This window comes from Heloderma suspectum, chromosome 1, assembly GCF_057233095.1.
Source record: "Heloderma suspectum isolate Gila_16-S chromosome 1, 16-S_ref, whole genome shotgun sequence".
Classification (NCBI taxonomy): domain Eukaryota; kingdom Metazoa; phylum Chordata; class Lepidosauria; order Squamata; family Helodermatidae; genus Heloderma; species Heloderma suspectum.
Genome location: NC_139458.1, coordinates 111474869 through 111501370, shown reverse-complemented (window position 1 = coordinate 111501370; position 26502 = coordinate 111474869). Strand labels below are relative to the sequence as shown.

The following is a 26502-nucleotide window of genomic DNA, read 5'->3' as shown; positions in this document are numbered from 1 at the left end:
ACCAACCCTATGCATCAGTGGCTGCTGTAGGCAGGAGAAGGGAAAATGTAGTACATAGTGATGTTGCAGAACAAGTTTAGTTGTACTGAGATGTAGAAAGGAGAGGTGAATTGAGTATGGGCTTGCTGTTAATGGACCCTTCTCCTAAAGCCATTTTAAAAATTAAAAATGATATATAAATGAATTAAAAAGCATGGCCAGTTCCAAAGTTACATTCAGTTACTTCTGTTCACCCAAAGTTGCTTTGTGTTTGTGTTTTGAGATGGATGTCTGTACTTCCCAGAAGATACTTTTTATTTTTATATAATTGCTGCAATTGTACCTCAAGTTTCACTTGTATAAATGCTTATGTTTTAGCAGTGTGGGGTAGGAAGCAATAATTCCTACTGCATTTGTACCATGTTAATTTATGTTTTGTTCTGATTTTATAGAGAAGGCATGGATACAGACAAGGATGATCAACATGGAAGGTATTTATTGACGCACCATTGCTGAACTGATTCTGGATTTTGGAAGAGAGAAGTTAATTTAAACTAAAGTGCTGATCATTCCAGAAAGTGAGCTAAAAGGCTGAGTGTGCTTCATGGGGAGTGAAATTGAGGTCTGTGGGAATCTGGGGAGTATACAAGGGCAGGAGGATCAAGTCCCAATATAGCACCTAGATGAGAGAGAAATGCTAATCTCAGTGACAAAATGCATAGTTGTGAGCCTTCTGAAATTTAAGTGAAGTCAGTGGCTGGGGTCCAAAGCACTGTGCATCTAGTTCCACATGTTGAAGGAGGCTTTGGCCATAAATTTATCTAAATAGCATCTGCCCCACCCACTAGCCACATGACAAACAGTGTATGGTTATCCAGACTTGACTTGTGTCAATGTGCTCCCCACTAGGTTGGAATATACAGATCAACAAGGCAGAATAAAAAATGCAAGGTAAAAATGAGTTTTTGTTTTTAACTCAGTGAACAGTGCGTGGGCTTATGATGTGATATGTCTTTTGGATGTATTCCTGAAATCGAGTTTTCTTGCTTGATCCTATGCTTATCAGAAATATTTGTATTTTTAGACAGTACCTCAGCAACTGGTAGTATCTAAAAGACGCTTCATTTGGGGAGCAATCCTGTGGACACTAGACACTCTCTAGAGGGCCACAGAATTGTTTGGTTTCTGGGAACTGAGGTCGGAGTCCCGGCTCCAACTTCAGTTCCCAAAAACTGCACTCGCCACCCCCTTGTAGCCAACGTGGTTTTTTCTGTGCCAGCTACACCTCAGCACTTGAAAACAGAACATGGAGATGGGGAAAAGGGGGTGGTCTCATGGGTGGGGCTGGGAGGAGAGCACAGAAGCTGCCTTATGCAGCTTCCTATTGGGTCTCCAGGCCCCTTCCCTCCCCAAAGCCACGCCAGATGGGCGAAATTGGCCATCTAGACAAAAATGCAGGGTGGCCGGAGCGTGGAGGAGAGGATCCCCTCCATGCTCCAGCCGCCCTGCATAGGATAGTCCCTATCCTAGGACTAGGACCAATTTTGGAAGCTGGCGACTGTCTGCATAGGGTTGTGCTCTTGAAAACCCAGATACCACAACATTTCTGTCTTCAACCTTCTGCCACACAAGCCTCATCCATTTAGTGCTTTAGTGTTTCCAGAAAGACCAGTGATGGTGCAAGGTGCCTTCATATGATGTTTGATTATTTCCGCCTGCCCAGCACCACAGCCCACACTCTGTAGGAGGGTCCCCTGACCTTCCAAAGAGACTCTTCAGGGAGTTGCAAGGGAGGAGGGAATGAGAAAGGTCGGCTTTCTGCTCATGCAACCTTTAGATACAACAGGGGCAGAGAATCCCAGATTATAAAAATTGCAGAATATCTTAATCTCTGTCTGCAGTTACTTTTTAACAATTGCAGTAAATTCTGGATCCTATTTTTCTTTGCATGCCCAAGGTCATAGCATTGTTTATACACTCAGTTACCCTCAAATAAGCAAGGATGGAGTCTAGAGCCCCAAATTACTCGGGGGCTTTCTTCTTCCCACTTAATTCATTTCAGATCTGATTAAACTTTTCAGCACAAAACCAAAGCTGATTAAACTTTTTATTACGAAACCTTAAATAAAGCTTACAGATAACTGACGATGTAAGCAACCTTGTTCTTTTTGACAAATGTAATTAAGGCTTGCAGTATAACTCTGGATACCTGAAATCTCATGATATTTATTTCATTATTACTTAGGGAGGCTCACAGTCAAATTGAAAAACGACGTCGTGATAAGATGAACAGCTTTATTGATGAATTGGCCTCTTTAGTCCCAACATGCAATGCTATGTCGAGGAAACTAGATAAACTTACGGTACTCAGGATGGCTGTTCAGCACATGAAGACATTACGAGGTAAGTTTAAAACAACTTGTGTGGATACAGTGATTATGTACGGAACCTAGGAACTAAGTTACTTAATGCTTTTGAATGATTAAAGTACTTTGCATTTATTACTTTAGTAATGCTTACAATTTCGGCTTAAATTGAAGAACGTAGGGAAAACCGCTAAACCATTCAGGTATGACCTAAATCATATCCCTTACGGATATACAGTGGAGGTGAGGAATAGATTTCAGGGATTAGACCTGATAGAGTGCCTGAGGAACTATGGACAGAGGTCCGTAACATTGTTCAGGAGGCAGCAACTCAATCCATCCCAAAGAAAAAGAAATGCAAGAAAGCCAAGTGGCTGTCTGATGAGGCTTTACAAGTAGCTGAGGAAAGAAGGGAAGCAAAAAGCAAGGGAGAAAGGGAAAGATATATCCAACTGAATGCAGATTTCCAGAGAATAGCAAGGAGAGACAAGAAGGCCTTCTTAAATGAACAATGCAAAGAAATCGAGGAAAACAATAGAATGGGAAAGACTAGAGATCTTTTCAAGAAAATCGGAGATCTCAAGGGAACGTTTTGTGCAAAGACAGGTATGATAAAAGACCAAGAAGGCAGGGACCTAACAGAAGCAGATGAGATTGAGAAGAGGTGGAAAGAATACACAGATAAACTATACAGGAAAGATCTGAATGTCCCTGATAGCCATGATCGTGTGATCACTGAACTTGAGCTGGACATCCTAGAGAGTGAAGTCAAGTGGGCCTTAGGAAGCATTAGTAACAACAAAGCTAGTGGAGATGACAGTATTGCAGCTGAGCTATTTAAAATCCTAAAAGATGATGCTGTTAAAGTGCTGTACTCAATATGCCAACAAATTTGGAACACTCAACAGTGGCCATAAGACTGGAAAAGGTCAGTTTACATTCCAATTGCAAAGAAGGGCAGTGCCAAAGAGTGTTCAAACTACCATACAATTGCGCTCATTTCACATGCCAGCAAGGTGATGCTCAAAATCCTACAAGCTAGGCTTCAGCACTATGTGAACCGAGAACTACCAGAAGTACAAGCTGGGTTTCGAAGAGGCAGAGGAACTAGAGATCAAATCGCCAACATTCGCTGGATCATGGAGAAAGCAAGAGAATTCCAGAAAAACGTCTATTTCTGCTTCATTGACTATGCTAAAGCCTCTGACTGTGTGGATCACAACAAACTGTGGCAAATTCTTAAAGAAATGGGAGTACCAGACCACCTTACCTGTCTCCTGAGAAACCTGTACGAGGGTCAAGAAGCAACAGTTAGAACCAGACATGGAACAACCGATTGGTTCAAAATTGGGAAAGGAGTACGACAAGGCTGTATATTTTCGCCCTGCTTATTTAACTTATATGCAGAGTACATCATGAGCAACGCCGGGTTGGATGAATCACAGGTCGGAATTAAGATTGCCAGGACAATTATCAACAACCTGAGATACGCAGACGATACCACCCTAATGGCAGAAAGCGAAGAGGATCTCAAGAGCCTCTTGTTGAGGGTGAAAGAGGAGAGTGCAAAAGCTGGTTTGAAACTCAACATTAACAAAACGAAGATCATGGCATCTGGCCCCATCACTTCCTGGCATATAGAAGGGGAAGAAATGGAAGCAGTGACAAATTTTACTTTCTTGGGCTCCAAGATCATGGCAGACGGTGACGGTAGCCATGAAATTAAAAGACGCTTGCTCCTTGGGAGGAAAGCTATGGCCAACATAGACAGCATAGTAAGAAGCAGAGACATCACCTTGCCGACAAAGGTCTGCATAATCAAAGCTATGGTTTTCCCAGTAGTAATGTATGGCTGTGAGAGCTGGACTGTAAGGAAGGCTGAGCGCCGAAGAATTGATGCCTTCGAACTGTGGTTCTGGAGAAGACCTTTACGAGTCCCCTGGACTGCAAGGAGGTCAAATCAGTCCATCCTAAAGGAAATCAACCCTGAGTGCTCATTGGAAGGACAGATACTGAAGCTGAAGCTGAAATATTTTGGCCAGCTAATGCGAAGAGAAAACTCCCTGGAAAAGACCCTGATGCTGGGAAAGATTGAAGGCAAAAGGAGAAGGGGACGGCAGAGGATGAGATGGCTAGATAGCATCACCGATGCAATGAATATGAGCTTGAGCACACTCCGGGGGAGAGCGGAGGACAGGAAGGCCTGGCATGCTATGGTCCATGGGGTCACGAAGAATCAGACACAACTTAATGACCGAACAACAATGCTTACAATACTGCAGTAAAGTAGGCCAGTAGTATTTCCATATTGCCGATGGGGGGCTGAGACTGAGACCAGTTTCACACAGTCAGCGGATGGCGGCATGACTTAAATAACCTTGCTGTGGGTTGTGAATATTCAGGCTGCACTTGGTGGTCACCATGGCTTATCATGTCACGTGAACAAGCCACCCCAGATCCCATGCACTGTTCTTGGGTTCTGGGGTAGCTTGTTAAATACAGCAACTGCCCCAAGCCACCATGGGTTATTTAAGCCATGCTGCTGGCCACCGATAGTGTGAAACAGCCCAGAACGGTGACTTGCCCACGACCACTTAGTAAGTTTATGACTGTGGTAACATTCTTGGCCTTTATTCTATATAAGCTTTGAATTAGCTAGCAATGCTTTCGTGCTGCCAAAAGATACAAAATTGTGAGACATTTTATCATTCCAACCTTCATTGGTTAAAGAGTTTGCAAATGCCTGTGCAGAATTAATGTAGCTGTTTCACAGTAGCTCTTGAAAACAACATTTAATTGGTTATAGGATTCCAGGCATCGTTCTAAGCATAAATAGAAAATAGTCTAGGGACACTGGAAATAGCTGTATAGGAGAACTTGACACATGCTGCACATAGCGTGACTGGCTTATTTAAATGTAATCAATGTTTTTTTTCCTTGCTTTAAGGTGCAACAAACCCATATACTGAAGCAAACTACAAACCTGCTTTTCTGTCAGATGATGAATTAAAACATCTTATTCTTAGGGTATGTGTTAACCTCATATTTGTGAATGAGTGTATATACTGCATAATGAAAGAGAAGATTCTTTTAAGTATAATGGAATTTTCTTATACCAGCGACTCTGGGCAGTATCCAACGTGACATGAGAACTAATGTAAATTACGTTACTCTCATGTAAGGGACCTCTAGCGCAACACCAATAACATTACCTGGTGCAATGGGATTCCCTCGTCACGCCAGTTAATGCTATTGGCGTTGCACTAGAGTTGTTTATACTAGCCCAATGTAATTTACATTAGTCCTAGTGTCCAAGTGGATACTGCCTATTGATCATAATTTTCTCCAGTGTAGGAGATGGATGCTATAAGCAAAAGCCTCAGCCCTATTTTCACAAATGGTCTTCTCAACATAAGCAGCTGTCTGGTTACAGTATGAGAACAGCACACTGTACTAACCTCGGCAGAGTAAAACAAGTGTTGAGTAGGCTTTCCAGGAAGTTGAAGTGCTGGAGTACTAGCCAGTAAACTGAAGATTGATTAATGAACTAGCTGGGATGCAAAAAGTGGTTAGATGACTCATAATGTTGTAATGTTTTGAGTTTAAAAATGAGTTTCTAGAGTGGAAATGGCAATTCAGGAAGCTCATTGGTTTCTCAAAACTGGCCATTAGTTTGGCTGACCATTAACCACAATTCAGCAATTCCTTACAGGCCCAGTGCCTCTTATATTGATATGGAACCTCTAAGAGCACTTGTACTGGACTTGGAGGGTAAGATTCTCTTTACATGATAATTTCATGTCAGATCTGAGGTTGTTATTTTAAAAAAAATCAAATTATTATATGTAAAACTAAGTGGAAATTGGTTTGATATTACTGAATATAGGACATCCATGTTATTACAGTGAATTACAATAATAAAATATATGCACTTAACAGTCAAATAAAACTTATAATTAAAATTTCCCAAGGTTAAAAGCTTGTCCTGTACTTTAGACCATTAGTGCCCTGTATAACATAAAATATGTTTTTTCAATCTCAATCAACAAAGTCTCCATTAATTTTTGCAGACCTGATCTGACAGCCCTACAATTGTCATCTCTGTTATGGCAATTGTAGTCCCAACGTATCTGGAGGGTTCCAGGTTGGGGAAGGCTGAAATAGACCCTCAGTGGCCCAGTAGAGTGTGTGGTGAGCTTATTTGGAACAGTATTTTTATCCTATGCTTTGCATCTGTGATTGCTGCATATGACCTCTTCCCAAATTTCTGGTAAGACACCCCACAAGAATAACATTCTGGAGTCTGCCTTGAATTAATCTGACCTACCTCCAGCCGATACTTTTCTTCTGGTTTCCTAGAAGCCCATTTGGAAAGATTGCTGGCAACAATCCAATGGACGTGAGTTATTTTTGCCTCCTGCTTTTGTGGCTGTTTCCACCCCAATACAGGAACTGCTCCTGGAAGATTTTTAAGACCCTGAAGAGGTTTTGTTAGAGCAAGAGGAGGAAGGTCTAGCTCCTTAGAGACTGTCCCTCACCTCCTGTGGCTTTTGGGTCTAGTTTTCCAAGGGAAGTTAAAAATTATTATTATTATTATTATTATTAATTTCATTTCTATACCGCCCAATAGCCGAAGTTCTCTGGGCGGTTCACAAAAATTAAAACCAAACAACACACAATAAAACAATTTAAAATATATAGAACATTAAAACCACAATATAACAATACAACCACAATAAAACCTAGCAGCAGTACAGGAGTTTAAAATACAGATTTAAAACAGCAAAGATAAAAATTTAGAAAGCTAAAATGCCTGGGAAAATAAAAAGGTCTTCACCTGGCACCAAAAGGAGTACAATGTAGGCGCCAGGCGAACCTCACTAGGGAGCTCATTCCAGAGCCGGGGTGCCACAACAGAAAAAGCCCTCCTCCTAGTAGCCACCCGCCTCACTTCCTTTGGCAGGGGCTCACGGAGAAGGGAAAGAAAAGAAAGGAAAAAAGATCAAGCACAGCTGAATTGTTCATTTTTAAACTAATAATTTTTAGGTGTGTCTGAATGAAACCCTATACAATTAGACATTTAGCAAAGACACTTGGTGATTTTGCCTTTACATTTTTTGGCATTGTTATCAGAAATAGTGACAAAGTATCAGGTCTGCATTGTTGTTTTGAGGGTTTGTTTTGCCTTATGTGCTAATCTAGCTATGTTTAAATTCAGAAGGAGGAAAGCTAGTGATCACCAAAATTCAACTGCATGTTGCAAATAATTTTAAAAACATGTAAGTAAGACACTATAACAATGTGATTGTTCTGTCTTTCTTAGGCAGCAGATGGTTTTCTCTTTGTTGTGGGCTGTGACAGAGGAAAGATACTATTCGTTTCAGAATCAGTCTTCAAAATCCTCAACTATAGTCAGGTATTTTTTTGTGAATTAGAAAAGGCCAGAACCTTCTAAAATATTTTCTTCAATTAAATGGTGAATGTAGTTGATTCTGTGTTAGAAACTATCAATATTTGTTTTCTATTTTGTGGATTGAAATGAATCTCAGTTTGTTCTTGGGGACAAAATTTTGTTTGTTGCCTTCATTCATTATAAAAAATCAATAAATTGAAATGAAACAAAAAGCTAAGAAGAATTTTCCTTGCTGGAAGCATCTCTGCATGTCTGTAATGATTAAACTGGTTGTATATATTTTCACTTGACAGAATGATCTGATTGGTCAGAGCTTATTCGATTATCTTCATCCTAAAGATATTGCCAAAGTTAAAGAGCAGCTCTCTTCTTCGGATACTGCACCACGGGAAAGGCTCATAGATGCAAAAAGTGAGTGTTCAGAGTCTTCATCCAGCTCTGCTGGCCAGTTCACATGGGCATCTTAATGACTCGAGGACTGCAGCATCAAGTGGTTGCATGTATATGTAAATGAGTTAATTCACATCTTTGATGACTTGCAGTTAAAGATGTGAATAGTTAATTCACATCTTTAACTGCAAGTCGTCAACTGCTGAATAATGTATATACACATATGGACTAACCTTGGGAAGAGCCACTGTTTGGATATGTCTGTAGTTGTGGATTTCTTCAGATATATGCCAACATTAATTTGATCGGTGACCACGAGTATCTGCCCTTGCACCTGCCCCACATAAATCTGTGTTACAGAGAAGGTCTTTATAGTTCAATTGTAACTTAAATCCATTAGATCTAGTCCTGCTGTAGAGAAGAAGTGCTTTCCCTCTTCTGTGTGACATCCTTTCAGGTATTTGAAGAGTGTTATGTCTTCCCTCAATCTTCACATCTCCAGGCTAAATGTACCCACTTCCTTCAACTTTTCTTCCTCGGACTTGTTTTTCATATTGCTCACCACCTTCATTGCCATTCTAATTTGTCTATATCCCTCTTGAAGTGCAGCACCCAGTACTGGTCCCAGGACCCCAGCTCAAGTCCAGCTAGTGCAGAATAAAATGGGAACTATTCCTTTTGATTACTTGGAAACGATCCTTTTATTAATGCAGCTTAAAACCGCATTAGACTTCTTTGTGGCTGCGTCACACTGCTGACTCATGTACAGCTGGTAATCAACTACAATCCCGAGATCCTTTTCACGTGTATTGCTACCAAGCCAGATATCTCCAATCCTACACCTGTACATCCCCTCACCCCGCTGCCAATACAAAACTTTGCTTTTGTCTCTGCTGAATTTCATTTTGTTAGTTTCAGTCCAGTTTCTCATTCTTTCATGGTCACTTTTAACTTCATTCCTGTTTTCCGAGATGTTAGCATCCATTTTTTTGTGTCACCTGAAAATATGATAGAGGTCTTCCACCCCAACATCTAAGACATTGATAAAAATGGTGAAGAGTACTGGGCCCAGGATAGAGCCCTGTAGAACCTGCTCAAAACCTTCCTCCAGTTTCTGTAAAGCCCTGACCCACTCAAGGATAAATATAACATGAGTCAAAAGGTCTGTAGATTTGGGGGAAAAAGTTTAAATCCACAGATTGGATTTGTGCTTTCCCCCCCATGCAGCTGGACTTCCAGTAAAAACAGATATAACTCCTGGGCCATCACGACTATGTTCTGGAGCAAGACGATCGTTCTTTTGTAGGATGAAATGCAACAGGCCATCTGTGAAAGTAGAAGACAAAGACTTTCCTTCTACCTGTTCTAAGAAGAAAGGTACCAGTAGTATGCATTGATGAATTTAGACAAATCATTTGGGTTAAATTCTGCTGATGTTGTTTATTTGGGATCTAATAAGTCATTGCAGAGTTGTAGCTGTGTAAAAGAAATGGGAGAGAAACCTGACTTTCCCTGGCTCTTTTGGAACTTAATGGTTTCTGGCCTTATGAAACTATAGGTTTTGCCGCTGAATTCTTTGGGAACAGGATTGTATTTGCTACATACATTTGGAAAAGGGGATTTAGCTTCCAGTCCTACAATGACCTGTGAGCCCACAGACAGTTGAAGAAATAATGTTATTACTCAAAATAATTGTTTCTGTTAGTGATCTTTAAGACATCCTGTTATCAAATGGTATCTATTGGGACAAACAAATCAAGTTATTCAGGCCAGAATATAGCTTTTAGACACGTAACGTTTATGTACATTGCTAATAGCAAAATGTACTTAATCATAGCCAAAGATGTCAGAACCTTTCATTCTATAGGTAGAGGTTAGATTATTCCCACTTAAACCAAACTGCATATATTTATTGGCTACATGAGTAAGTAATGCCTGCAGTTTATTTTTTTCTAATGCCTGTTGTATGCACATTGGCTTGGATACAGAGTTGTTGTAAGCAGAAGTCTACTCACGGGACCCTCTGCTGTAGGAGATGGGGTGGGCCATTTTCTCTCATTCCTCCTTCCCCTTGCAGCCCCCTGTGTCTCTTAAAATCTGCTCTGGAGGGTTGAAGAACCTCCAGAACAGTGAGTGGTGGCACGGGGGTGGGGGTAGGCTGCAGGGAAAGGGGAGAGTGGTGAAAAATCCACCCCCTCTTCTGGATTTACCATCCCTTCTGCAAATGGAAGGAGCCCTACCATTCATGGAAAAGCAACTCTGGATCTAACCCATTGACATGAATACCTGCACATTTTACAAATGCAAAAAAATGTCCTTTACCTACTGCAGATGTCACAATCCTCAAATTATTTACTGGGAATCATTTCCAGCAAATTCTATGGAAATTCTCTAATTTGGCTGGCTTAAAAATCCTTTAAAGATTCTCAACTTCTGACTTTTTAATTAAGGTAGCAAAGTTGACCTCTAGGTAAGTCTGACTCAAGAACCTTTCTCCTCCAATTCCAGTTGTGCTCAGATCATATTGTGTTCATATAGATATAACTCGAAGTAAAATATTTCGATAATTTTATGTTTAATTGTGTCAGCGAATATTTTTAAGAAGAAATACTAAGGGAGAAATCCTGTGGCTTCTAGACAGCAGCTAGACAGCCATAGGATATGCTGTTTTCCGGGAACCAACCTCAGAGCCCATGCTCCCAGAGCAGTTCCTGGAAAACTGGCCTCTCCCCACATCCGCGCTGCCTTGCAGGCAGCGCAGAGAAGCCCTATCCGCGCTCGGAAGAAGAGCGTGGAGAGGCTGAAAAGAGGCAGGGCTGGGGGCATTCTGGGATGGGGAGAGCAGATCTGCGTGTACAGCAGCCTCCTCTCCCACTCAGGCCCCCCCCCCCCCCCCCGGCTAGAGAGCTGAAATCAGCTGTCTAGCAGAAATAGCAGGGCAGGAGAGGTGCGGAGAGAACAATCCCCCAGTGCTTCTCCTGCCTTGCTTTAGATAGGCAGCTGTCTATCTAGATAAGATTGCGCCCTAAATTGGCCAAGTCCAGATTTAAAAGCGTGCACTGGATTTGGTGGAAGTGGATTTCCTCTTCCTCCCAACGGCAGTCCCTCCAGCTCCCCAAAAGTGCTACACAAAGGGTCAGGGAACCCTGCTAAGTAGAGTAGGCTGTGGTAGTGGTTGGGGGAGGATGTGGAGGCAGGAGATTGGAAACACATAACCAAAAAGAAATTATATTCATAATACTTGGAATGTTAAACTCTTGCTCCCAAATGATAGCTTCGTTAGTCCTAGAGCAAGGAGCATGCCAATTTGAGGGCTAAAACTGTCGGTCAGTTGAAAGTCATAACAAAACTCCCATTGACAGTATGACTCAGAATCACATTTCTGATTTTTATGGGGTTCTTCTGAATGTTGTGCTTTTGTGTGGAGGGTGGGAAGCAGATTATTCTTTACTGACTTACAAAAATACTGGTGATAGTTTTATTGAGGAGGTTACATTCATTTATGTGACCTTTGGGCCTTCTCTCTAATAAAATGTTGTTCTGAGAGGTTCCTTGGGGAGGTGACTGCTTAATTTAACTACTGCTTAATTTAACTACTGAAGGCCTTGTTTTTTAAAAAAAAAATCTACAAAACTGCATATCTGTGAACTAGACTGAAGGGCTCATTCATATGAAACTTGGAAAAAGTGACCATTTGTCTCAACGCACCTTTGATAGTTTGTGTAAAAATACAATGTACAGTGCACATACTGACAGAGCTGGATGTAGCCAGTGACTTTCCTTCCTTATTGTCATGGCACAATCTGTCATCTTGTGCATAGACTGCATGGATATGAATGAGAGATGTGCAAGAGCTGGACTCCACTAATGGGACCGTGTAGAGGCACAGCAAGTAGATCCATGTAAGAGAGGATGGTATCTGCATGTATCTGTGTAGCAAAAGATGAGCAGCTTCTAGCCTATGCGCCAGATGCTATCCCCTATTCCTAACATCCAGGATCATTTTAATACATCATAGGATGCAAATTAGTGTTCCTTTCTTTGCACTTATGGCTTTTTTTTGGTCTGTAATTTGGCCTACTTTTTGTAATAAGCTCTGTCTGTGTGATGCCATGAACTGACAGCAAATTGTGAGTTATTTAACCTACAATTTACTGGGTTGTGTGCTGCGTGTAATCTGCTTGTGCTTTGATTAATCAACCTCCAATTGGCACAATCATAGGTTGTTGCGTGATGTCTGAACCCAGACACTTTGGGTTGTTTGTGAGTTAAACAACCCCAAGTTAACCTACAATTAGTTCTTTGATTGACTTGGGGTTGTTTAACCCATCAACAACCGAAAGGGCTGGTTTGCATGGTCACCATGGCTTAAATTGTGGCATGTTTAAGCTGTAGCTAGGGTGGGCACGTGCCTATTTGAATAATCACCACCTAGGTGCAGCTTTTCATATCATCCAAACCTGGGTGTCATGGCTTGGAGTGTTAAACAACCCTCAAATAACCCATGGGCTGTTGTTGGGTTATTTGAGGGTTCTTCAACCATCCAACAAGCCATGCTGCCTGGGTTCAGACAACATGTACCTAGGTGGTGATTATTCAGATTGTGCCTGGCATGTGCTACAGCTTAAACGAGCCACTATGGCTCGTTTAAGCTGTGCTGGTAACACGAACTAGATCAGAGTGTCCGAGTTTGCACGTCACGCAACAGCCTGTGATTGGGCCGATCAGAGGTTGATTATGCAAAGCAGATGCAGCTTGAAGCCTGGCAGCTCATGGGTTAATTAACCCATAGTTTGCTGCTGTTATGTGCGAACAGGGCTGATGTCTCACAAAGTGAACAGACCACATTGCAGAAGGAAGATTTTTATCACTCTCAGTTGGCCTAGCTCCCAGAGAGGGAATATTAAAGTAGCCCAGCTATCTGAATAAGTTGCCCACATCAGATTTGCCATATTCCACCAGGGCAGCATTCCTGGGCCTCTAATACTATTGGTACATGCAGCATTGTCCATCATAGTGCTGCAGGTCTAAGAGCTATGGCACCTACCACTATTCCCCCTTCTGTTGTATTTTGCATTGTTATTTCAATTGTACGCGCCTAGAGTGGCTGGGTAGCCAGCCAGATGGGCAGCTAATAAATCTAATAAATAAATAATACAATAATAAATAACTATTAAATTCACAGGAGTATTGATCTTTACTGAATCTGGCAATAACTAAAGGCAGGGGTGGGCAGCTTGTGGCTCTCTAAAGGTTTTGGCCTTCAACTCCTATCCTCTGTCATCCCTAGCCAGCATAGCCAATGGTGAGGGATGATGGGAGTTGTAGGTCAAAGCATCCAAAAAATAAAACAAATAAACTCTGACAGTTAATTTTTTGGTAAAAAATAAACTGTCAGAGAATTCACGTAACATGTCCATAAGAGGACTACAGTCCTAGCACCTGTGATGGATTCAAAGCTTAAGTGACTCTGTCTTGCGGCAAATGCCACTGTAGTTGGGTGGAACACTCCTGTGGTGGGCTATAAAACTGCACTGGCTTCTTGAAACCCTCCGTGTGATCCTTCTGCAGCAGGTGACCAGGATCCATACTGCATAGATCTCTGTGGTTTAGCTCAGTGTACATTCGACTGAAGTTACTAGCTTCTGACAAGGAGCTGCTCCTGTGCCTCTATCTACTGAGTGATATAAGTTCAGCAGGTGTCAGTACTGCCGTGGCACTTGTTGATCCTCTCTCTGTCCCACATCTGTCTAAAAGCATTGAAGCCCTGAGGAAACCAGGAGCTGGTAGTCCTAGGCCAAGCATATTGTATGGAAGTTGCATATTCAGTTCTTTGCAAACTGAGCACTTAAGATTCAATTTCATTGTGCTGGCTGCAGGCAGCATTCTTCAGTGTTTCATATGGATGAACCTGAAATGCCATTTTTCACCAATGCAGTACTGATGACATAAACCTTATTTTCTTTTGTAGCAGACCGCAAAAGCTTTTGCACTATCCATAGCACAGGATATTTAAAAAGCTGGCCACCAACAAAAATGGGACTAGATGAAGACAATGAGCCTGATAACGAAGGCTGTAACTTAAGCTGTCTCGTAGCAATTGGACGGTTGCATCCTCATGTAGTTCCTCAACCAGTAAACGGAGAGATCAGGGTTAAACCAACAGAATATGTTTCTCGACATGCAATTGACGGGAAATTTGTATTTGTAGATCAGAGGTAAGAACAACATCTTTCATTCATGGTACCAGGACTATGGTCTGATGCTGATGTTTATTCTTTCACCTACTAGGTGGCTTGTTCAGAACAGCAATAATAGTCTGAAAATAATTAAATTACAATCGAAACCATTATATATCCGCATGAAGTTTGTGATTGTGTAAATAATTCATTGTCCTAATTATTGCCTGTAACACAAAATGTGATCATTTGTTGCTCAAGAAAATTGACACACAGCTGAAAATAATCATACTTTTTGTAGAAAGATGGTGTACAATCCATAACTCTTCTCCACTATATTGACACAAACTTCTCCTCCCACCGCAATGTAGCACAGGAAGCCAAGCTCAGGACATCAAATCACATGGCTGCAACCACTGACATGAGACATGGTCAGAGCAGTTGTAAGAGCTCTCAGCCTGGCATTACAAACCCATAGTCTTCCACTGGGTTGTAAGAAGGCATGTATAGCTTTCCATATCTTCTGCCGCTATGCGGATGGGGGTCAGAATCTATTGATATATTTATTTTAATTTTTAAAAGTGGGGGGGGAGAGGGACTGGTCAAGAAAGAATGCATGGAGCGGCTGAATTTGTTGCAACAACTGTAATTAATTCGCCTTTGATTTATTAAAACAATGCTATTGCTTAGTATTTTGAATGGGAGATTTAAGAAAGGGAAGGAAGACAACAAATGTTGTTCTGTGTGCAAATATATATAACCTGCCTTTTAATCTTTGTTTGGCAGAAGCTGAGGCAGGCTGAGGTTTTCACAGTCATAGACATGATTAACATGGCTGTGTGGCATATTTACCGTTTCTTATTTTTGCTTTGCTGTGCCAAAGACAGAACATGGCACAAAATGAAGTCTTGCCTTCAAAATGTCAGCTTCATTTGAAAAACTAGAGTTAATGTGACAGGAAAATGCCACTTTTGTAGGCTATCCCTCACTGAAGTGAATGGGAGTGTCTTTGTGGCAGTGAACTCCATGTATGTACTGGAGCCCTTGCTCTCACAACTGATTACATGTACTTTTCAGTTTTGTGTAAGGATTTATTGTATCATCTGTAAGTGTATGAACACTTGGCAGTGCTTACTACTTGACCCTTGCCAATGTAATATTAAATGTAAATGTTAAGTGCTAAGAGCTAAAAATTGGCACATACACTTATACTTTTGTGCCCAGTGTTCATATGAACCATGGGGTCAGGGCCAGCATCAAGGGTAGGCATGGTTGGACACCTGCCGAGGGCCCACACCTCATCAGGGGCGTACTAGCAAGACCCGCCTGGACTTGCTCCTCTTCACCATTGCAACCTTCTTGTTCACTTTCCTCTCACTCTGGCCCAGGCAATAGTGGAGAGAAGGAGGAGCAGTAGATGCCACTCCCTGGTTGCTCACTGGCTCTCTGCCTGGCAAGCAGACAGGTGGCAGCAATGATGAGAAAGAGGATGAGGAGCAATAGCAGCTGGTGGCAATGATAATGAGAAGGTAGACTCACTGAGGAAGGGGACCCGTGGACGGTGCGTTGCCCAAGGGTCCACAGACATCTGGAGCTGTCACTGCATGGGGTGTTGGTATCCCGTATCATAATATGAGAATAAACCTTTAGTTTTCTAACCTATAATATATTCATTCAGTTAGCAGCTGGAAGAGCTAATTGAGATTTAGTGGAAGACAAACTTATTTGGATCTTTAAACCTTAGGGAGGCACATTCTGTTCTTTATTTTTTGTACACTTTCATAAGTGAGTTTCTCTCTTGTGCCAATAGCTAAATTAAAAACGCTTGGCAAAGCCTCACCAGAGTTATCTGGAATAAAGCAGTTGGTACCTAAGACTTAAAAGAAGATGCTATTGCTAGCTGCAAAGTCATAGCATACAGATTACAGGGTAAAAGTGGAGAAGCAAGGGTTTCAGGAATAATCCCTCATTAAAGACAGCACTTAAGCACATTTGCTATCTCTCTCCTTATTTTACTTCTGAAACATTAATTTCTTTAATCCTTTAATGGCCTAAGTTTTGACAATGACCAAAATCCAGTAGACGGTTAAGTGCATTTAAGCCCAATGAAATCAGTGGCCTTATGAATGCCTAACCCTGTGTTAGAATGTGACCATCACATCTACATTGGGGCATATACATGTGTATTGTTTTTTTGTTATACCTCTTTGCTGTGTTCTCTGAAACTGTTCCCATGTTGAGCTTCATGTTGACTAATTTGTGTTGGCGATGCCAGGAGGAAGAAATGAGGGCTCCCATTTGAGTGCCCATGTTTTTAGTCCTTTTGTTTCCATTAAAAAATAGGAAAAAAATCAGTATTGCTTTTTGACAGGGCCATTTGAAACTGGGATCACTGTGACATGCCTAGTAGCTCAGTCAATCTCGATGTTTCACGCTGTGCCTCCCCACCAACTAGAAACATTTCAGTGAAATTATTCAGGAAGATTAATGAAATTTTGTAGCCCTTCTTGCAAAGTGTGAAAAATTAAATTCCTGCTTGGACTGTTGCAGTGATTATGCTATGGTAGGTTAAGCATCCAAGTAAAATAAGTAGTCTTGGATCCACAGAAACTCTCTTGGAATGAGGCTCATTTCCCTCCCTCCTCCTTCCACTGGCAGGCTTCCAAAATGCCTCTTCAGATCACCAAAAATCGGGTGAATTTGGTACCTTTTGTGAGTTAGATCTCTGGATTCAAACTTAAAATTCCTATAAAGATTTGACCACTATGCTCACATCTAGAGGCCTGTGACCTTGAGCAGACCTGCAAGAGGAAGCACAAGCTCTTGCCAAAACTGCATATCAGTCTTCCCCAACCTGGTGCCCTCCAGATGTGTTTGACTACAACTTTATGGAAGTTGTGGTCCAATACATCTGGAGGGCACCAGGTTGAAGAAGATTTATGTATGCAGTTAGGTGTGGGAATTCAGGTTACTCTACATGTAGAAGAGATTATCTGGGTGCAGCTTGATTTTCCTCAGGCAAGTTTTTTCACTGACCAGCTTGGAAGCAACAAATAACTACATCATACATAGAATCTTCTGTAAAAGCATGAGAGACCCATCAATAAGTCACCTTCTACATTAATACAGTAACTTCAAGGCTAAAAATATTTACCCCTTCTATCTGCAAAACAGCACCAGTTCCCCCAACGGGCAAGAATCATGCATCTTAAGTTGCACTGTAGTAGCTTTGGTTCAGCATTGTCCAGCATGAGGGATACGTGGGTATATGGGGGATACGTGGCTCAACAACACTACAAGCGAGAAGGATCTTGGAATTGTTGTCGATCACAAGCTGAATATGAGGCTACAATGTGATGTGGCTGCAAAAAAGGCCAATGCTACTTTGGGCTGCATTAATAGAAGCATAGCTTCCAAATCCCAGGAAGTACTAGTTCCCCTCTACTCAGCACTGGTTAGGCCTCATCTGGAGTACTGAGTCCAGTTCTGGGCACCACACTTTAAGAAGGATGCAGACAAACCGGAGAGGGTTCAGAGGAGGGCAGCAAAGATGATCAGGGGACTGGAAACAAAGCCCATGAAGAGAGACTGAAAGAACTGGGCATGTTTAGCCTTGAGAAGACTGAGGGGAGATATGATAGCGCTCTTCAAGTACTTGAAAGGTTGTCACAGAGAGGAAGGCCAGGATCTCTTCTCGATCATCCCAGAGTGCAGGACACGGAATAATGGGCTCAAGTTACAGGAAGCCAGATTCCAGCTGAACATCAGGAAAAACTTCCTGACTGTTAGAGCAATACGACAATGGAACCCATTACCTAGGGAGGTAGTGGGTTCTCCCACACTGGAGGCATTCAAGATGAGGCTGGACAGCCATCTCTCAGGGATGCTCTGACTTAGATCCTGCACTGAGCAGGGGGTTGGACTCGATGGCCTTGTAGGTCCCTTCCAACCCTACTATTCTATGATTCTTTGAAGTAGCAGTATAATACAAGATGGACAGATGTTACTTTCATTTTTTATGATTTTGTTTTAATGATCCATAAACTTCCCATAATTGCATATCACTAACGGCTATGTGAGAGGGAAGCAAAATCAATACTATAGTATTGATTTAAAAACCAAGAATTAATAATGCAGTATTCATCAAATACAAGGAACACAATGATACTGTTCAAATTTCATTTTGGTTGATTCAGTTCCAATTTTGCCTCTTGCATAAAATGCTTTATTCAGAACATTAGTTAAGGCTGGTTCCCATTCTGCCCTGGCATGCACATGTGGTAGGGCACAGGCATTCAGCCCACACCCCTCTCCCACTGCACTTAGGTAATTTAGTGTTAACGAATGAATGCACGTACATTGTACTTACATGAGGAGGCCTCACTAACGGGACCCATCCATCACAAAGGAGTGGATGGGCCTGTTGCATACAATTATAGCAAATACTCTACATTCAAGGAGGAAAGTGAATGAGCGTGGATGCCTGTGTGAATCATCTCTCAAGTCAGTGCCAGTTCATCAGTCATTCACATTGTTCCAGTTAGTCACGCACCAGTGTTCATAACAAAAGGTAATCCACATAGTGCAGCTGATGATGTACCAAAAATGGTTCTGGTAAATTGTCTTGAGTCACACTGTTATAGGGCAGAGTTGCTGAGATAAAGGCTTGGATCCAGACTTGCCCCTCTGTGGACAGATGGGTTCCTCCCATTCTTGAAAGGGATAAGATCCAGCAGATATCCCCCAATTTCCCTCTGCAGCCCCCGTGCTATTCCAGAGAGTCCCACAACCCCGGAACACCGTTTAGGGGGACACGAGCTGCAGGGCAGAATGGAAATTGGTGAAAATGATTCCTCCTGCCTCCACTGTTGGTATCTCATGAGCAGAGTTCTGTTCACAGCTAGTCTGGATCCAACCCATTGCCCTCCCCCATACTACAGTTGAAGTCCCAGTTCAGGCTCATTAAGCTTAGTTTTAGGTTTGAGGTGTTTAAAATTGATCTTCAAGAATGGAATATGGGGGATGTAGTGTTTACCATTTATGGCTTCATAGGGGATTAGTATAAATTTGGTTTTATAGTAGGGTTGCCAACTTTCTTACTGGTCCCTGCTCCTTTAACAGCAGCCTAATCTGTGGACATCAGACAGGTGATAATACTTATCTCCATAATGTGAAAAGCTTCCTTTGCTGGTTTCTGCCAACCAGGCATCTCTTAAAGAAACAGGAGCAAGACAGCACATGTTTCCTTCTGATCAATTGGCACTCCTGTTTTTATAGTAGTTGCCATGTAATTTACTTAAAAAAAAAAGAAAAAGCTAAATGGCCTCATTATATTTTAGGGCAACAGCGATTTTGGCATATTTACCACAGGAACTTCTAGGTACTTCATGTTATGAATACTTTCATCAAGATGATATAGGACATCTTGCAGAATGTCATCGACAAGGTAAAATGTTATATGCAAAACAATTGGTCTAAATAATTCAGAACTTTAAATTTATGATTTTTTTAATTAAGACATTTGGCTAGGAAAATGACATCGCTAATTTGAATAATGGAAATATTCTAAGTTGACATAATTGTAATAGTAGAACATGATGTAGGAAATTTGACACAATGAAAAGTAATGGAAGTGATGAACATGCAAGACTACACAACTGTTCATCTATAAAAGGAGCACGTTTTTATATTAACTTCTGTACTTTCCTCATTCAGTTTTACAGTCGAGAGAGAAAATTACTACTAATTGTTACAAATTTAAAGTCAAAGATGGATCTTTTATTACACTGAGGAGTTGTTGGTTCAGTTTCATGAACCCATGGACCAAAGAAGTAGAATACATTGTCTCAACTAACACGGTAGTTTCGTAAGTATTTTTTTTCACTGATGCGCTGGGCACTTAACCTTGCTCTCCATGTATCAATGTAGGGAATGTACTGAAAATATGTATCTGTTGTTTCCTTTTTAAAGATAGTAAGCATCTATAGAAAATAGTGTTTCTGTAGGTGCAGGGGTATGAAACATTTACCCTAAATGCTCCCTTGTTTGGGGCATCAAAATGTAGACAATATTGTTGTTTTACATGGGTTCATACCACTCTGCAACTTGATCTGCTTTCCTTGTCATGATCAAGTTAATCAAATAATAGTGGAGCTATAAGAAGCTAGGAAGTCACCTATGTATTTATTTCATTTCTACATGTGCCACTAGCCAAAGCTCACCTAGTTCTAATTTTTGCTGTGAAGGAAGATCCTATGTATCTAAATTAAAGCAGTTAACTTCCTCATCTTGAAGTTGACAGCAGAACAAGAAATATTTAACTTTGCGATGAATAAGGTTCTTTACCTTCATTGTTTCCTGGGGCCATGGAAGGCAACTATTCTCGTTGGCATGCTCTACTTGGAATTTCATAAAAGTGTGTTCTGTTTTCAAGTCTAGGGATGATATTTCAGAATTTCACCTGTTGATAGCCCTGTTCGGGCATTAAGCCTAAGCAAGATAGCCATACATGAGTAGGGGCAAGTGGTGGTGCATACTGGCTGCCCCCATCCCCTCAGTTCTGACCTTGCTGCCTTGAATGGCAAGGTCTGAAGAGGGGTTCTACTCATGTTTATTTGAAGGTGAGTAAAACTGTCTTCACGATCAGGGACCCTGCATTATCAGGATCTTCAATCATGCAGAGAGACCTTGTTCAACATGGCAAGGTCAGAACTGCCATGGTGTTCACTGCAACAAAGGAGTGAGGTTAGTGTGTGTGGTCCCATGCCTCTATTCATGTGTTGCCATACCCTTTCCACCTTAACACTTGATCAGGGTTCATGTGATAAATACAAGTGGGTAAAATGCATGAATGAATGGTGTTTCTGCCTTTCTTGCTTCCCATGTCATGTATAGTGGGACTTGTGGATCTCACCTTTGTTAAGACCTGAGGGGCCCAGTTTACTTCTGGGATTCATGAATCATGTCATAGGTGACATCTGTGAATTCCACTTTATATGTTGCAACCATAGGCAGTAGCATAACGTTCACATTTCTACCCTGCTTCTGTGTAACTGATGATCTAGTTCTTGCTCAACAAAGGGCGCAATCCTATGGAGATAGGTGGCTGCCTCCGAACTCAGGAGGTGACCGCCTATCCAGTGCAGGGCAGGAGAAGCATGGAGGGGATCATTCCCTCCACACTTTTCCTGCTGTGCACTTGGCACTAGACAGCCAATTTCGGCTGTTTAGCCACAGCAAGGCGGAGTGGGGGAGGAGGCTGCCAGATGACACATAGGATGTGTTGTATCGGCATTTCCGCCTTCTCCGCGCTGGAACACCCCGTGGTACACCCCGTTTTGGCTGCCCTGCACTCCTTGTGCAAGCACAGGGCAGGTGCTGCCTCGCAGGAAGCGTGGGGGGGGGGGGGTTCCGGGAACTGACCTCAAAGCGCGGACTCCGAGGTCATTTCCTGGAAAACCAGATATCCTATGGCCATCTAACCGCTGACTAGCAGCCATAGGATTGCTCCCTCCAGGTTTTAATCAAAGATTGTCATCCTTTTGCTGTGTTCTTCACTATGATATTTCAGATCACTTCCTGTGATCTGAAAAGAGAAAACATGTCTTTTAATATGCTAAATAACTAGCTGTATGCAGGTGTTTAATTTGTATTTTTGCTTCTTTTGAACCCCCAGTGCCAACGTACTTGATGGCGGAGATGCAACTTTTCCGCAGCTTGCAGCTTCACCACACAGCATGGACAGTGTAGTCCAGACGGGTGAAGGTAAGTAGAGCCATCAACAGCCTTCCTTTTGCATTAGTTCTTTCAGCCATCTTGGTGTTGCACCATTCAAAGGCAAGTCAGTCAGTTATGTCCTGCGTGTACTTCAAGTCCATGTTTAAGTCGATCTTCTAGATCAAGCCAAGCTTAGTAAACTTCCAGAGCACTGAGCAATGTATATCATAGTCTAAATTGGTTCCTTCACCAAAGAATACTCGTGGAGTTAGTGTAACAGAGAGTCTACAACAGCAGATCAGGGTGGGGAATTTTTTTCCCCATTGAGAGCTATATTACCTCAGGGGTAATCTCTTGGGGGTCACATCCTGGTGGTGGCCGGGGTGGGTGACAGTGATGAGTAGGGCGAGAACCAGCCCACTCTCTCATAATCATAACCATCTTGCACACTTTCTGTCTCAATCTCTTGCACACGTGCACACATACTCATGCTTATTTAAATAAAAACCCCGTAGTCTTACAATTGCACAAAAATATTGAAAAGTGCAGGGAATGCTGAAAGCTAAGACCCAGAGTGGGAAGCTTTGTCAACACAATGGGAGATATATGGAGTCAAAAGAACTGATGGTTTGCTTCCGTGTCTGCTAGCTCCCATTGCCTTGTCATAGCCCTCATTCCCCTGCCTATGATAGAGTTGCTGTGACTGCTAGCCTCTAGATGGACTGCTAAGAGTTGGGAAGTGGGGATGGGGCTGATCAACTGGGTTAATTGTTAAGAAAGCACCAGACTCCTGCTAGACTCTTGACAGCAAAGGACTCAAAGATCCAGGCAACTGCACAGGGTATCTGGATGGCAATCTTGGCCTTCCATAATGGAATAGTTGTGGACTGTCTTTCTCTTCCTTTGTTATCAATGGACTCCTCCCCAAAATTATCTAAATTGTGCAGACTCAAATGTTGCAATTCAAATTGAAACAGAATAATTGTCAGCATCCATCTCTCATCCTGAGCCAGCATTTGGTGTTTGGTAACAATATCTACTCCTGCCGCTTGTAACTTCTCAAGAAGTTCTACCTTAAGGTTATCAGCCTGTTAATATAGCAGTGTATTAATATAGCAACAAAAATGCAATTTGGTATTCAAAACACATGAATAAAGTTCAGGATTCAGTTATATTTAGCCTTCCTTAGCCAAACAGGCTAAGCTTTCATTTTTCACCCATAAACTATGGATTATCTGCTCTTTGGGGCATTCTGCTTAGCATGCCGAGAAGCTGATCCCTTTTTTCTCAGACTGAAGTGATTACAGAGAACAAGCGAGTACATCATAACCTTGGTTAGCGTAGACTTGGTTATATAAAAGGTCCAGATATCGTGAAAGTTTGTTTGTTTGTTTGTTTATTTTATTGCATTTATATCCCGACTTTTTATGTTTATGTGCTCTGATGGTTAGGGAGCAGGAGGCATGACCTCTGCAACGCCACACTGGGGTTTAGAGAAGCTCCCTAAAAGACAGATTGCCCATCCTTATCAGTCTGCTCCTGCAAGAGTGGTGGTTGTACTCTCAGTTCACTCAGAACAACAGTGAGGCCCAAGAGGCCTGGCCAGCATTACACATGAACTGAATTAGCAACCTAGAGCATTCCCTCAAATCCTCTACAATTCATAGTGGTTCCTTGGCAGACACATTAATGAAGGAAGGGTTCCCTGAAGGTAGGACATTTTAGACACACCATTATAGGAAGATGACACATACCTTTGTATCAGCCTTGTAGTGGATTCTACTTCTCTAGCAGCAGCAGCCTCTCACACTGGTTATAGAATCCATCTATAGGTCAGTGGGAAGCGTTTTCAACCACAGAGAAGATCTTCATTTCATTGATACCTTACCTTTCTGCAAGGAGCTCAAGGTGGTGTACATGGATTCCCCACCACCATCATTTTTCTCCTCGCAGCAGGTCTGTGAGGTAGCTTAGGCTGAGATCATGACACGTCCAAGAGGTCACTTCATGGCTGAGTGGGGATTCGAAGGTGCCCCCCCCCCAACACTTTAACCACTATACCACACTGGCTGTCTTTAGCTATTAATCTGTGACCTCACTTATTGAAAAGGCATGGGTGTCCCCTCTTCTGTTTCATATATGTCTTCATTGGGAGTCATTTGAACAAGCAGAACTGACAATCAGGATTATTGTGATGGCTGGGAAATACATGTGTATAATTCTTTCTCTATGACATTAGGACACACCTTTAAGGCTCAAGAGTGCATACTTAGCTCTTCATGTAATATTAGAAGGGGACTTCCAAGCTTCTATTGCAAGCATCTAAATCAGTGAATACTGAAGTATGTGAAATTAGAAGGTGGGGCAAGGGGAACAAAGGAGGTCTTTATCCTGTCTGGAACACAAAAATAGTGGAAAACTACAAAAGTTCTCAGGTAGAAGGAAGTACTGAAGCTGAGAGAATAGCAGCTGCAATTCTCCCTCTCCCAGTTGCTCTTAGCTATTACACTACCCCTCCATGTTCTCTTTCTCCCTTTTACAACATGTTCTTTTCTTCCTTTTTTTTTTAAAGGTGGTCCCAAAAGGTCCCTTCCAACAGTTCCTGGTATTCCAGGTGGAACAAGAGCAGGAGCTGGTAAAATTGGCAGGATGATTGCTGAAGAAATTATGGAGATTCACAGGTAACCCCCCCCACGCCCCCTGCCCAGCTCTATTCTGCCATCTCAGATTTATTTCTGAAAGGGATGACCAGCTATCTCCTTACCACAAATGCTCAGTTACTTTCAGAGTACAGGAAATAGATAGCTGCTGTGGTACTGCTATTGGTCATACTAGGAACTGGAAACAAACTTTAAAAGGAAGGAACAATATGTATTTGTTTTTATAGCTTCATATGTTCTCTTATTTACAGTAATCTATGTAAGTGATCAGTGCTTGTTGCATAAACTTGGGAAAAGAGAATGAGAAATGATGGTCAAAATGTAATTCTTCAAAATTATAGTGATGAGAAAAGCAAAGTAGGCTGAACAGGCACAGGTGGGAAATGCATCATCTTATGTTCGCTATCTCCAATCATGTACATTATTGGGAACAGCAGGGCATTGTAGCCCTACCAAGAATTACAAAGGTAACAGTCAAAAACTAAAATCCTGTGCACTAAGATCACTATAGTGGTCCTACCTTGACCATTAGATTTTTTAAAAATGGTAACCAGATTTTAATACATCGATTTCAATAAATGCTTATGAAATGTAATATATGAAAATACAGCTTGGCCATTAGATAAGGAAGGATCTCTCACGACTGGTACTGAGGTTAGGACTTATGGGAGTATTTTGCTAAGTATAGTACACAGGAGACTTACTTTTGATTGTATGAAAAGTCTAATAACTGAAGCCTTGCTCAAAGTCCAAGACTAAACAGTTAATGTTCCAATATAATTTTCAAGTCATGTGACAGGTTGTCATGAGCATGATAAATTGTTCAAGAATAATTGCACTGTTCTGCATCATTTTTCTAATCTGGCTGATGTTGGTATGACAGGATAAGAGGCTCTTCACCTTCAAGTTGTGGCTCTAGCCCACTGAACATGACCAGCACACCTCCCCCTGACACATCTTCGCCAGGAGGCAAAAAGGTGAGATGGCAGGACATTAGGGGCTTCAGAATGGCTGTGCTGTATAATTATAGTCTACTGTTCAGTGGAATTCAACCCATTATAACTAATGAATGCATCATATCACTGTCAGAACACTGAGAGCCCCACCCACCCACTGAATGGTCTGAAACAGCTAATAAAATAGCATAGTTGAAGCCAAAATGTTGCCTGCATGGTACCATCTAAGAAACTCTTCCACTGGAAAGCTCATAGAAAAGTATTCAAAAAGAGAATTTGAATTCATAGCTACTCAGTTCAAGTGAGGAGAGTGGGATCTATTTTGAATACTTTTGAAACATGTACAGTCAAAAAATGAGTTTTTAAATTGCTGGAAAGTGATGTTTATATAAAAAATCTCCAATCCAGGCTTTGGAATTCAAGAGTATGGTAAGCCATTTTCAGTGTGTTTTGCTGTGTATGCCTAAACAAGCTCCTTTCTGTGTGCCTTTCCTCATACATTTTGCATAATTATGCAATTTTCTCAAAAGGTTAAATAAGAAAATAGTACTAGATAGCCCATTGCTCAGGATTTGCTTTAGTTTGGCAGTAGTTTGATTTTGATTGTTTTTTAGATTTGTATACCACCCAACTGGCAAATGCACTCAGGGCAGTTTACAGTCAGAAAACCAAACAACAACAAAACAATAAATAAATAAATAATGATATAATACTGGTATCAAAATAATAATTAAACATTAAAACATTAAAAATGTTAAGAACATTGAGGATCCAGCAGTAAAATTAATAAAACAACAGACTGAAGTTTAAATGCCTGCTTAAAGAGGTGGATTTTAACCTGGT

At 41.6% G+C, this 26502-nt stretch overlaps 1 protein-coding gene across 5 annotated transcripts in view; it reads left to right on the top strand.

The window, feature by feature from the left end:
- Positions 1 to 26502, top strand: part of BMAL1 (basic helix-loop-helix ARNT like 1) — a 60498-nt gene that overhangs the window by 26060 nt on the left and 7936 nt on the right. For all 5 annotated transcript variants that reach the window (XM_084853692.1, XM_084853701.1, XM_084853708.1 and 2 more), the window contains 13 exons: positions 432 to 470; positions 889 to 930; positions 2225 to 2382; positions 5293 to 5372; positions 7669 to 7761; positions 8052 to 8169; positions 9376 to 9525; positions 14120 to 14366; positions 19667 to 19773; positions 20043 to 20193; positions 22003 to 22091; positions 24616 to 24724; positions 25587 to 25680. In XM_084853692.1, coding sequence (XP_084709818.1) covers positions 432 to 470; positions 889 to 930; positions 2225 to 2382; positions 5293 to 5372; positions 7669 to 7761; positions 8052 to 8169; positions 9376 to 9525; positions 14120 to 14366; positions 19667 to 19773; positions 20043 to 20193; positions 22003 to 22091; positions 24616 to 24724; positions 25587 to 25680 — 1477 coding nt within the window. The remainder of the gene's footprint in view (positions 1 to 431; positions 471 to 888; positions 931 to 2224; positions 2383 to 5292; positions 5373 to 7668; positions 7762 to 8051; positions 8170 to 9375; positions 9526 to 14119; positions 14367 to 19666; positions 19774 to 20042; positions 20194 to 22002; positions 22092 to 24615; positions 24725 to 25586; positions 25681 to 26502) is intronic.